The 12,013-nt window shown below is 36.6% G+C and overlaps 1 protein-coding gene across 1 annotated transcript in view; it reads left to right on the top strand.

Moving 5' to 3' along the window:
* The window catches only part of LOC132098092 (dihydropyrimidinase-related protein 2-like), a 30,531-nt gene that overhangs the window by 14,471 nt on the left and 4,047 nt on the right, over positions 1-12,013 (top strand). Inside the window, exons 2-9 of the mRNA XM_059504215.1 lie at positions 3,140-3,228; positions 3,365-3,549; positions 5,843-6,007; positions 6,848-6,909; positions 7,199-7,279; positions 7,358-7,426; positions 7,789-7,909; positions 11,257-11,413. Of these exons, the coding sequence (XP_059360198.1) occupies positions 3,140-3,228; positions 3,365-3,549; positions 5,843-6,007; positions 6,848-6,909; positions 7,199-7,279; positions 7,358-7,426; positions 7,789-7,909; positions 11,257-11,413 (929 nt within the window). The remainder of the gene's footprint in view (positions 1-3,139; positions 3,229-3,364; positions 3,550-5,842; positions 6,008-6,847; positions 6,910-7,198; positions 7,280-7,357; positions 7,427-7,788; positions 7,910-11,256; positions 11,414-12,013) is intronic.

Raw genomic sequence — 12,013 nt, forward strand, 5'->3', positions numbered from 1 at the left:
CATGTCAGGATAATTGCATGATCTGATTCTTTCCTGATTCTTTTCCAAGCCGCATTGGGGTTAACATCTATACAGTTTACATTAGCTAGCTGATATTTGTGGAGGAAAAAGTTTTTGGGGTATTTTCACTGTTCTCAGGAAATGTTAGTCTTAAAACATTTTTTGTTATCTCTGTTCTAACAAACAATGGATAGTATTTTCTATCAAACTCCATTGCTAGTCACCAATAGAACTCAAAATATGTGCATACTAGATAATCATAAAGTTGACATGTGAAATTAAAACTTGAATAAAAACTAGTTTTTGCCACTATTATTTTACTATCAGTGCTTGTCTCTTAAAATAAAATACTTTAATTCTGATATGATTTTTAAAGCATCTTAAGCTTAATTTGTGGTCTTTAATCTTAATTTATTCATTAATTCATTCATTTACTTTTCAAATTGTGCCACAAATACAGTCAGGAGAGCTTAAATAGCTGCCATTTGTGTGGTCAAATCTTACCAAAGATCAACCCATTTATATACTAAACTAAATGTCTGTTTGTGCTTAAGTGATCTACTTTATTAACTAAAAACAAATAACTTTATATTTCACCTATAGCCAAAGCTTTGATTCTTTCTAGGAAAGTCAGAGTTCACTGTCAGCCAATCGTGGTGATATATTTTGTACTTATCAGGCTTATCCAGATCAAATTTGGGAAGCATAATGAAGGCCGATTAGCATCCAGGACCTTAACTTTCCATTTTGTAAGATTTGAGATGTTGTCTACCTTCTTCAATCCTCTAGTTGGTCGGTATTCCTGAATATGGCTTAAGACGTTAAAGAACTGCTGAATAAGCCAAAAGCTCAGCAGTAAAGCAGATGTAAAGGTCTGTTTTAATGAGCCTTTGGGCTGTAATGCTGCCAGCATTTGTCTGGACTCAGCATTAGTAATGGATTTGTGTAGAGGAGCGAACAACCAACAACAGTACAGACTACAGAGCACATGTCCGTCACGGCTGAATAAAAAGAGTTCATCTTGATCTCTGACATTGATCTCGAGCTCGCTCTAAACATCACAGATAAGCTCGAGAGCCGCAGTTCTTCCACTGTGACTAACACAGTTAAGATGGTTTGGATGTTTGCAAGATGTTTTTCAGCTAACAGCATGAGTGATCGCCAGCTGTGATGATAAATGCAGTCTGGAGTTACTGTGTGTTTCATAGTAACAGAATGAACAGAAAGGCTTTGTCTCAGAGATGAATTAGGCCTGATTTCCATTCAGATGTTTAAGCCATTTCATGATCATTCTTTCCCAAGCCATATTTACTACTTTAAAGGTTAATATCTATGTAAAAAATGATTGCTAGCCAATTTAGTTGTCTGGGGGATATTTCTAATGTGTATTCAGGGTTTGTATTAATAAACTATTGCTTTCTGAGTCAGTGTCAGCTGCAAAGAAAAAGTGGATGCTGACTTGTCATCTCAGCAGTACAGTGGAAATGCCTTTAGATGAACACAGAGTATTTGTTCTGTGTTTGAATTGGTTTATTTTAGAGTAGACGTTTCTAGCTTTCTATAAATTATGTCTCATGTCTGTGAGGCAAGTATATGTTTTTTGCCGCTCCTGAGTTTTTACCTGGCTTTATTACACAGAGACAGCAGAAAGCACATCCTGATTGTGTTCTTTATTTTACATAAGCGCAACGTCTTGTTGATGTTATGAATGTATTCAAATAAAAGTAGACCCTTGACAGTTTAGAATAATGTAATAATCTTATCTGCATGAGCAAAAATTATGGCTATTTTTGTTTTCATTGTTATCCATTATAGATGCTACTTCTTATTTTTTTTTCATTTGAGGACAATGAATGAGAGGCATATATTTGGAATTTCTCGCCCAATGTACTACAATTACCTCAAGGACCAGCTGTTTTCAATATTTTCCTGTGGCTTGCCGACTAACAAAATTAATAAAATTAATAGTAACAAAAATGTTTATTCGTTTTTTAATGGTTTTAAATGTATTTTAGAACTAGATTGTAAAACCCTTATTTTCTAAAAAAAAATATATATATATATATATATATATATATAATATTTTCATGCATCATTATCATGAAATAAAATATTTTGTGATATAAGTTTGTGGTCATAATAAGGAGTTAAATACAGCATTGGGGTTCCGCTCATGTGTGCTTGTTTCTTAAAATGCAATAATTTAGATATGATCGTAAAGCATCTTGAACTTAATTGTGATCTTAAGTCCTAATTCATGGGATTTTGTCTGTAGTTGTTTGAGTTTGCAACAGTCAATCCAACAAAATCTTGTTCTCCACCCTTCATAGCTACTCATTAGCAGACAAACAGCTACCAAATAGGACTTCCATGACAATTATCCCATCAGGTTCTTAATTACAGAGCACAAGGCAACTGAGATCTTATTAAACCCACCCACCATTCCCTTCATGCACTTGGATAAGGGTTTATGTCCTTCACACCTTCACGACAGGGTTAAAGTGTCAATGCTATGGCATTAAACCAGATTATTTTTTATTGCAGTGATGTGAAAATAAATATGCACCATGTTTCTGTGCTTGCGTGTCTGAACAGGAGAGAAGCATGCAGGCCGCAGTCGATGGCAGTGTCCTGAAATGACATTTGGGCTCATGATGGCATGTCAGAATCAATTTAGCATGATAAGAATCACTGTGTTTCTCTGATGTGCCTCAGTGATCTTTATGCTTCACCTCTGATTGAACTTGATGTCCAGTGCTTGTCGGTCATGTAATAATATATGACTTTAAATTCAATTCAATTCAAAATATTCAAATAATAACAATTTATTATATATATATATATATATATATATATGTAATTTCAATTTGAAAAGCATAGCAAATTTAGATGAGAAAATGTGTGAAAGCTGTATTTAGTGGCAGTGGGTTTGTGGCCTTTAAAAACTGCCAGTGAAAGAAATATTACTGTGAAATATGCACATACATTTTTGTTTAATTGTTCATACTGTGCAAGACGAAGTGTATCTGTACTTAAACTGATAGCATGTGATATCTATTGAGTTACAGTCAGATTACTGTATATATAAATGCTGGGAATTAATGCATTTTTGTATGATTGTATTGTCTTTGTCTCCCAGAGTGACCGACTTCTAATCAAAGGAGCGAAGATAGTGAATGATGATCAGTCTTTCCATGCCGACATCTATATGGAGGATGGAGTCATCAAGCAAGTGTTTTTGTTGTTGTTCTTTTTATTTGACATCATTATTTTTCTTGTCATTATAGCTTATATTCATGAATAATGACTGATAGTAGAGATGACCCCTGTTGTCCTTTGTGACTGTCTCTTTTTCTGTCTCCAGGCAAATCGGTGAAAACCTCATAGTTCCTGGTGGTGTGAAGACCATCGATGCCCATGGCAGGATGCTGATACCCGGTGGCATCGATGTTCACACCCGCTTCCAGATGCCCGACCGGGGCATGACAGCTGCTGATGATTTCTACCAGGGCACACGAGCTGCTCTTGCTGGTGGCACCACTATGATCAGTACGTCTAAAACATAAAACATAAAAAAAAAAAATATATATATATATATATATATATATATATATATATACTGTATATATTTACGAGGCAGATTAAACCTCAGTTAAACTGAGATTTTAAAAATTCATGAGATTTTGATTAATTATTTTAATATACTGAAAACCTTAAATTGCGGATACACATGCACACACACACACACACACACACACATAAATACATTCATATGCATATATATGCAGTCGTGGCCAAAAATATCAGCCCGCTTTGTTATGACCAAAGAAGCCTGAAAATTCATCTGCATTTTTAATCCTTTTGATCTTTTATTTACAAAATTTACAAGGGGTGGGAAATATCATTATGAAAATAATGTTTTTCTCAAATACTTGTTGGGCACAATTATTGGCCCCCTAGAAATTCTTATGAGTAAAATAACTCTGAAGTATATTCCGATTAATATTCACAATTTTGAGCACTCCAGCGTGATTATAAACATGAAATCGTCCAGCTCTGGCTTCCCGTTTCACAGAAATATAAAGAGGAGGGAAAACAAAGCCCAAATTCCCTTAATCATCCATCACAATGAGAAAAACCAAAGAATATATTTCTGATGGGCTGCAAAAGATAATTGAGCTTCACAAATTGGTGAAGTGGCTTTAAGAAAAGAGCTAGAGCAGTGAAAATTCCCATTTCCACCATCAGGGCAATAATTAATCTGCCTGGAAGAGGACGTGTGTCTATATCATCCTAATGCACGGTGAGGAGGTCAGTTTGAGTGGCTAAAGACTCTCCAAGGACCACAGCTGGAGAATTGCAGAAAAAAGTTGAGTCTCTGGGTCAGAAAACCTTTAAAAAAGTGTCAAACAGCACCTACATCACCACATGTTGTTTGGGAGGGTTTCAAGAAAAATTCTCCCAGCTCATTCAAAAGCAAACTAAAGCATATTCAGTTATCAGACACGACTGGAACTTCAAATGGGACTGGCTTCTATGGTCAGATGAAACTAAAAATGAGCTTTTTAGCAGCAAACACTCAAGATGGGTTTGGTGAACACAGAGATAAAAAGTACCCCATGTGTACAATGAAATATACTGCTGTATTTTTGATGTCGTTGGCCTATATTTCTGCTGGAGGTCATGGACATCTTGTTTAGATACATGGCATCATGGATTCTATCAAATACCAACAGATAAAAAAAAATAAAAAAGTGACTGACTCTGTTGGAAATCTTATAATGGGCCATGTTTGGATCTTCCAACTGTATAATAACCCAAACACAAACCTGAAAAACAACACAGAAATGGGTCACTGAGCTCAAAACCAAGCTGCTGCTATGGCCATTCCAGTCCTCTGACCTGAACCCTGTGGAAAATGAGTGTGGTGAACTGAAGAGGAGAAGCTGGGAATCTAAAGGGTCTGGAGTGATTCTGGATGAAGGAATGGTCTCTGATCTCTTGTCAGGTGTTCTCTAGCCTCATCAGGCATTATAGGAGAACATTTAGAGCTGTTAAACTGGCAAATGGAGGTTTAAAAAAAGAATTCAATAAAAGGGTGTCCTTAATTGTGGCCAATTAGAGAAAAACATTTATTTCATAATGATATTTCCCCCAATTTTAAATAATTATTATCCAATGAAAGGATACATTTTTGTGAATAAAAAAAAAAAAGATCAAAAGGATTAACACTGCAGATGAATTTTCACAGCCTTCTTTGATATATTTACCAAGGGGGCTGATATTTTTGGCCACGACTGTATATATGTATATTTATTATATGTATATGTGTGTGTGTTTGGCGGTAATAACTACATTTTAATTCAATTAAATTTATTTAAAAAGTGTAAAAAAAAAAAAAAAAAAAAAGAATAATAATAATAATAATACAAATTTAAAAATGTTGTACATGACATTTCATGTGTCCAGTTCCTTTCCGTAAGGAAAGAAGAAAACGAAATAATACACACACAATAATAAAATGTTTGTGTTTATATGCTTTCAATGACAAATTAAAAGATAACTAAATTACTAAAACTTAAACTAAAATGAAAATGAAAACTAAAAAATGTAAAAATACAAATTCTAAATATGAATAAATGCTGTACCAGTATATGAATGATACTAAAATATGGCGTTCGTACTATCACAACTATCATAATGTCATTCTCTATGATCATTTAGCTTAAAAACTGGGGCAAATGGCATGTTTAATATCTTTCCATTTCCTGCTATACATTTACATTTCCGTCAACATAAGCATACAGTATTACTATATTTTGATGTGTTTGTGTGTTTTCAGTCGATCATGTGGTCCCAGAGCCAGGAGTGAGTCTGATCGCTGCTTTTAACCAGTGGAGGGAGTGGGCCGATCACAAGTCCTGCTGCGATTACTCTCTGCATGTGGACATCACAGAGTGGCACAAGGGCATGCAGGAGGAGCTGGAGGCGCTGGTCAAAGATCACGGTATGCTCCTCTGCACTTTACACACTTTTGCATGTGTGCAACAACAATGCACAGCTTACAAGTAGGTTAGATCAGCTGACAGCATTCGTGGCAATGTTGCTTAACAGAGAAGATCCTTTTTTTTTACTTTACTTTTTTCCCTATTTAAAAAATTCACATGTATCAAAAAGTACTGCTGCAGGATTTAAACATTATGTTTTAACATGAGATTAGAGTGATAATAAATGCTCATCTCAAGTGGGTAAATATGGTGACTTTCACATACTATGTGCAAGTGATTATTTATATAGAGAGAAATCGAAATACTGCAGTTACATCAGTGATTATTAACCTATAACAGTGTTCTCAAGTGGAAAGTCTCGCTTTAGGCACTTCAGCTTTGAGAATAAATAAAACACACCAATATAATGAATGTTATAGAATTTAGAACAAAAAAGTATATCCAATAAATCTAAGGATTTAAAAATACAGAGTGAATGAATAATTCAGTATTAGCAAAAAGTAAAACGAGTCAAATGCAGTTCAATGATAAGAGTCGGGGGCAAAAAATGCTTAATAGTCACAAAAATAATGTCACAGTGCAGCAGTTTTATCAATGGAGTTCATACACCAAGAACAGTATTCCCACATGAAAGTGATGATTTAGGCACTTTATTGCAAAAATTACACACATTTTCGAGGGAAGAATCATTGCAGGTGATTAAACAAGAATATAACCAGCACATTTCTGCTTTTAAGTCCATGAACTCATTACTTTAACCTTCCCTGTTTCAGCAGCTCCAGATCTCTGTATGCACGTCCATGTCTGATGTCTTACATCCTGATTTTTTTTTCTCCCAGGTGTCAACTCTTTCCTGGTCTACTTGGCCTACAAGGACATTTTCCAGCTAAACGACTCCCAGGTATGCATGGTTTCTCATGCATATTTGTTTAATTATCCTGATAAAGATGGATTATTAGACACTAAATGAGCAGTACTAGTGTTTTTGGTGCGTTGAGAGTGCAGTGCTGATGAGTTCTCCATGATTTGAGCGTGCAGGGCTGATGGTCACAGGGGAACAGACATGTTTGCTCTGATGTTCAGCACATTTCCTGTAGCTGTAGATCCAGAGCAGATGATAAAACAAACTGCACCGCACTGAATAAACACAGAAACTACACCCAGTGCTGTGTTTCTCCTTTCTGTTGTAGATGTATGAGGTGTTCAGTGTGATCAGGGACTTGGGAGCCATCGCCCAGGTGCACGCAGAGAACGGAGACGTCATTGCTGAGGTGAGCTCACCTTTTCTACCTTAAAAAAAAATTCATTCATTCATTAATATAAATAAATATATATACACTCACATACAGGAGCAGAAGAGGATTCTGGGATTGGGTATCACTGGTCCAGAAGGACATGTTCTGAGCCGCCCAGAGGAGGTAAAACACTTCACATGCACATCAAACTACACCAATTCACACTGCAAAATCACAGCTGTGTACCACATGGAAGGGCTTTTTAGCACGTCATCCTACATCCAGACCCTTCCAAAATACCCTTCAGACATGCTGCACTAAAACACATTTATGGTTTATTTCCCTTTAGCGATCAGGGGATTTCAGACTTCCACTTTCCCACTGTTTTTACAGCCAGACTCATTGATCATTGGTATCGCAGACACATCAGCCTTCCAGAAACCTTTAGCTGCACATAATGTGCAGGAAGTGCCGAGCAGCACTTTATAGCTGCTGTGTCTGTAATTTCAGCTGAAGGTCAGTGAGTGTCGGCCGTTGTTTTATAGGTGGAGGCCGAGGCCGTCAACCGGGCTGTGACCGTCGCCAATCAAACCAACTGCCCACTTTACATCACCAAAGTGATGAGCAAGAGCGCTGCTGATGTCATCGCACAGGCCAGGAAAAAAGGTACAACAGATGTTTGATATAAAAGTCCAAAGTGTTGATCAACTTCCCAATAAATCCCCCAAAAGAGCCCAGAAAATGGCACATGGGTTTCATTCGCAAATGATCAAAAGAATCCTGACTAGACTGATTTTCTTACACAGTATTTTTGTCTTGATTTCCAGTACCAAATAAACATTATTAAATCAAAATATATTTACTTGAGAAACAAAATGGCCTGAGATTTTAAGTCTTGTTTACTGAAGAAAAATAATAATAATTTAGTGAGTTTATGTTTAAAATGAAAAATATCTGTCAGTGGGTTAAAATAAAAAAAGAAAAGAAAATTCATTAAACACTTTACTTAAAGTGTTTATGTATAATGCATTATAAAAGTAGTTTTAATGCATTAATTATGCCTTGTAATGCACCTTATAATGCATCGTACTGTCTTGATGTAATCACAGTTAATACACTTAAAACACTTATCAATTCATTGTTACACTATGCATTTTATATTCAGTTATAATTATTTGTGACAAGATATAATATATTAAAATGCAAATTATGAATAATTATGGTTGCACTTTATTTTACAGTACGTGTACTTACAGTGTATTTATCTTAGAAAGTTCTGTAATACAAGGTAACTACATAGGGTAGGGTTAGGTTTAGGGGTAGGTTCAGGGTTAGTTATCTAGTTATTACATAGTTATTGTAATTATTATAATAAATACATAGTATGTACAGTCGTGGCCAAAAGTTTTGAGAATTACATAAATATTGGAAATTGGAAAAGTTGCTGCTTAAGTTTTTATAATAGCAATTTGCATATACTCCAGAATGTTATGAAGAGTGATCAGATGAATTGCATAGTGCTTCTTTGCCATGAAAATTAACTTAATCCCAAAAAAACCTTTCCACTGCATGTCATTGCTGTCATTAAAGGACCTGCTGAGATCATTTCAGTAATCGTCTTGTTAACTCAGGTGAGAATGTTGACGAGCACAAGGCTGGAGATCATTATGTCAGGCTGATTGGGTTAGAATGGCAGACTTGACATGTTAAAAGGAGGGTGATGCTTGAAATCATTGTTCTTCCATTGTTAACCATGGTGACCTGCAAAGAAACGCGTGCAGCCATCATTGCGTTGCATAAAAATGGCTTCACAGGCAAGGATATTGTGGCTACTAAGATTGCACCTAAATCAACAATTTATAGGATCATCAAGAACTTCAAGGAAAGGTTCAATTCTTGTAAAGAAGGCTTCAGGGCGTCCAAGAAAGTCCAGCAAGCGCCAGGATGGTCTCCTAAAGAGGATTCAGCTGCGGGATCGGAGTGCCACCAGTGCAGAGCTTGCTCAGGAATGGCAGCAGTTAGGTGTGAGCACATCTGCACGCACAGTGAGGCCAAGACTTCTGGAAGATGGCCTGGTGTCAAGAAGGGCAGCAAAGAAGCCACTTCTCTCAAAAAAACATCAGGGACAGATTGATCTTCTGCAGAAAGTATAGTGAATGGACTGCTGAGGACTGGGGCAAAGTCATATTCTCCGATGAAGCCCCTTTCCGATTGTTTGGGGCATCTGGAAAAAGGCTTGTCCGGAGAAGAAAAGGTGAGCGCTACCATCAGTCCTGTGTCATGCCAACAGTAAAGCATCCTGACACCATTCATGTGTGGGGTTGCTTCTCATCCAAGGGAGTGGGCTCACTCACAATTCTGCCCAAAAGCACAGCCATGAATAAAGAATGGTACCAAAACACCCTCCAACAGCAACTTCTTCCAACAATCCAACAACAGTTTGGTGAAGAACAATGCATTTTCCAGCACGATGGAGCACCGTGCCATAAGGCAAAAGTGATAACTAAGTGGCTCGGGGACCAGAATGTTGAAATTTTGGGTCCATGGCCTGGAAACTCCCCAGATCTTAATCCCATTGAGAACTTGTGGTCAATCCTCAAGAGGCGGCTGGACAAACAAAAACCCACTAATTCTGACAAACTCCAAGAAGTGATTATGAAAGAATGGGTTGCTATCAGTCAGGATTTGGCCCAGAAGTTGATTGAGAGCATGCACAGTCGAATTGCAGAGGTCCTGAAAAAGAAGGGCCAACACTGCAATTACTGACTCTTTGTATAAATGTCATGTAATTGTCGAAAAAAGCCTTTGAAACGTATGAAGTGCTTGTAATTATATTTCAGTACATCACAGAAACAACTGAAACAAAGATCTAAAAGTAGTTTAGCAGCAAACTTTTTGAAAACTAATATTTATGTAATTCTCAAAACTTTTGGCCATGACTGTACATGAGGTACAGGACTGTAAAATAAAGTACTACCAAGAAAATTCTTTGCAGTTTATGTAACATAACTAGTGACTAGTGAAGTACCATCGTACTGTGCTAATACAGTTGTAGCTTATATAATATATTCAAAATATACAAAAACTGACCAACAATCAATTCGCTAAAATATGTTTCTTCTGTAAATGTATATTTCTACCAAATATTTTTTTTAGGCGATTTGTATGTTGAAAATACGTTTTTAAAATATTCTTTTTTTTTTTTTTACAAGCATTTTAAAATAAATATTTTATATTTCAATTCAAGAAAATACATCCACACGTCACATTTAAAGAGGTCACATGACATTGCTAAAAGGAACATCATTTTGTGTATTCGGTGTAATGCAATGTGTTTATGCGGTCTAAGGTTTAAAAAACACATTATTTTCCACATTTCCACATTCCATGTACATTATTGTTGCTCCTCTATGCCCCACCTTCTGAAACATGTCGATTTTTACAAAGCTCATTGTTCTGAAAAGCGAGGTATGCTCTGATTGGCCAGCTATCCAGTGTGTTGTGATTGGCCGAATTCCTCAAGCATGAGATGGAAAAGTTATGCCCCTTAACATACTATTATGCCGTGTGTCCCGGCTCGATGAGACAGAACCAATAAAACCCATTATAAACAAGACATTTGTTACATCCAGTGAAAACATATTTACTGATTATAATGACTTATACTGTCTTTTAACTTGTTGCATTGCATCACGGCGCGTAAGCATAAAACCATGTCTGCATTTGTGATCGGAGAAATGACAAACAACAAGCTCTACTCTACACTGCTCAAAACTTGCGTTTGAATCATCAGTGGCAACTCCTGTAAATATGAAAACATTAAAGACTGTGAGTCAGCATTATTTGTCAGAACACAGGCATTTTAGACTACTCTCCCAGGTTCAGGAAACAGTCCTTGACCAAAGGGTAAGGAAAACTTGAAATCGCATCATATGACTCATTTAAGTATGAAGAATGAAGTAGCTGTCCTGGAGGCGGTCTCGTGGAGCTGACCCAGTGCTTTCCCTCCGCAGGTACCGTGGTGTACGGGGAGCCCATCTCAGCCAGCCTGGGGACCGACGGCACTCACTACTGGAGCAAGAACTGGGCCAAAGCTGCAGCCTACATCACATCTCCACCCCTCAGCCCCGACCCCACCACCCCGGACTATCTCAACTCCCTGCTGGCCTGGTGTGTGTTCGCAGCTGCTCTAGTGCATTATGGGACATAGACTGCAGGGGGGTATTTAGACCACAGTGAGTGTGTGCAGAGCAGGGTTTAGCCATTAGCCACCCTACTGTATGTCATGTTATGCTGACTTTAAAGGGAAGAACATTTATGGGTGATCACTAGAGGGCGCCATTACACAAAGAAGAGCGTCTCTCTACTTATTCTTATGACAAACTAAGAGACGATATAAATGAGGATGAAAGAACGCTTTACTAGGTTAAAATAGTACAAATAATACATACCGTGGAAGAAATTATATGCTTATTATAGTTAAAACTAAAATCATTAAAAAAAAATTTTTTTAATTAAAATATGTAAATGCTAACCGATGTAAAAAAGAAAAAAAAATAAGGGGAAGAATCTTATGTAGTAACTGATCACTTTTTTTTTCATCATACTTTATCAACTTTTTGAAGTTACTAATTAATGTAAAATATTTATGTGGAGCTACAAATTAATTTTTAGAAGAAGGAATATTTAATGTAGTTTCGTAGTTAATATGCAGTGCTAAAATTGCATGTATAATAATGATAGAATAATTAGCTAAATGTCTTTAAATGC

This window comes from Carassius carassius, chromosome 21, assembly GCF_963082965.1.
Source record: "Carassius carassius chromosome 21, fCarCar2.1, whole genome shotgun sequence".
NCBI lineage: Eukaryota > Metazoa > Chordata > Actinopteri > Cypriniformes > Cyprinidae > Carassius > Carassius carassius.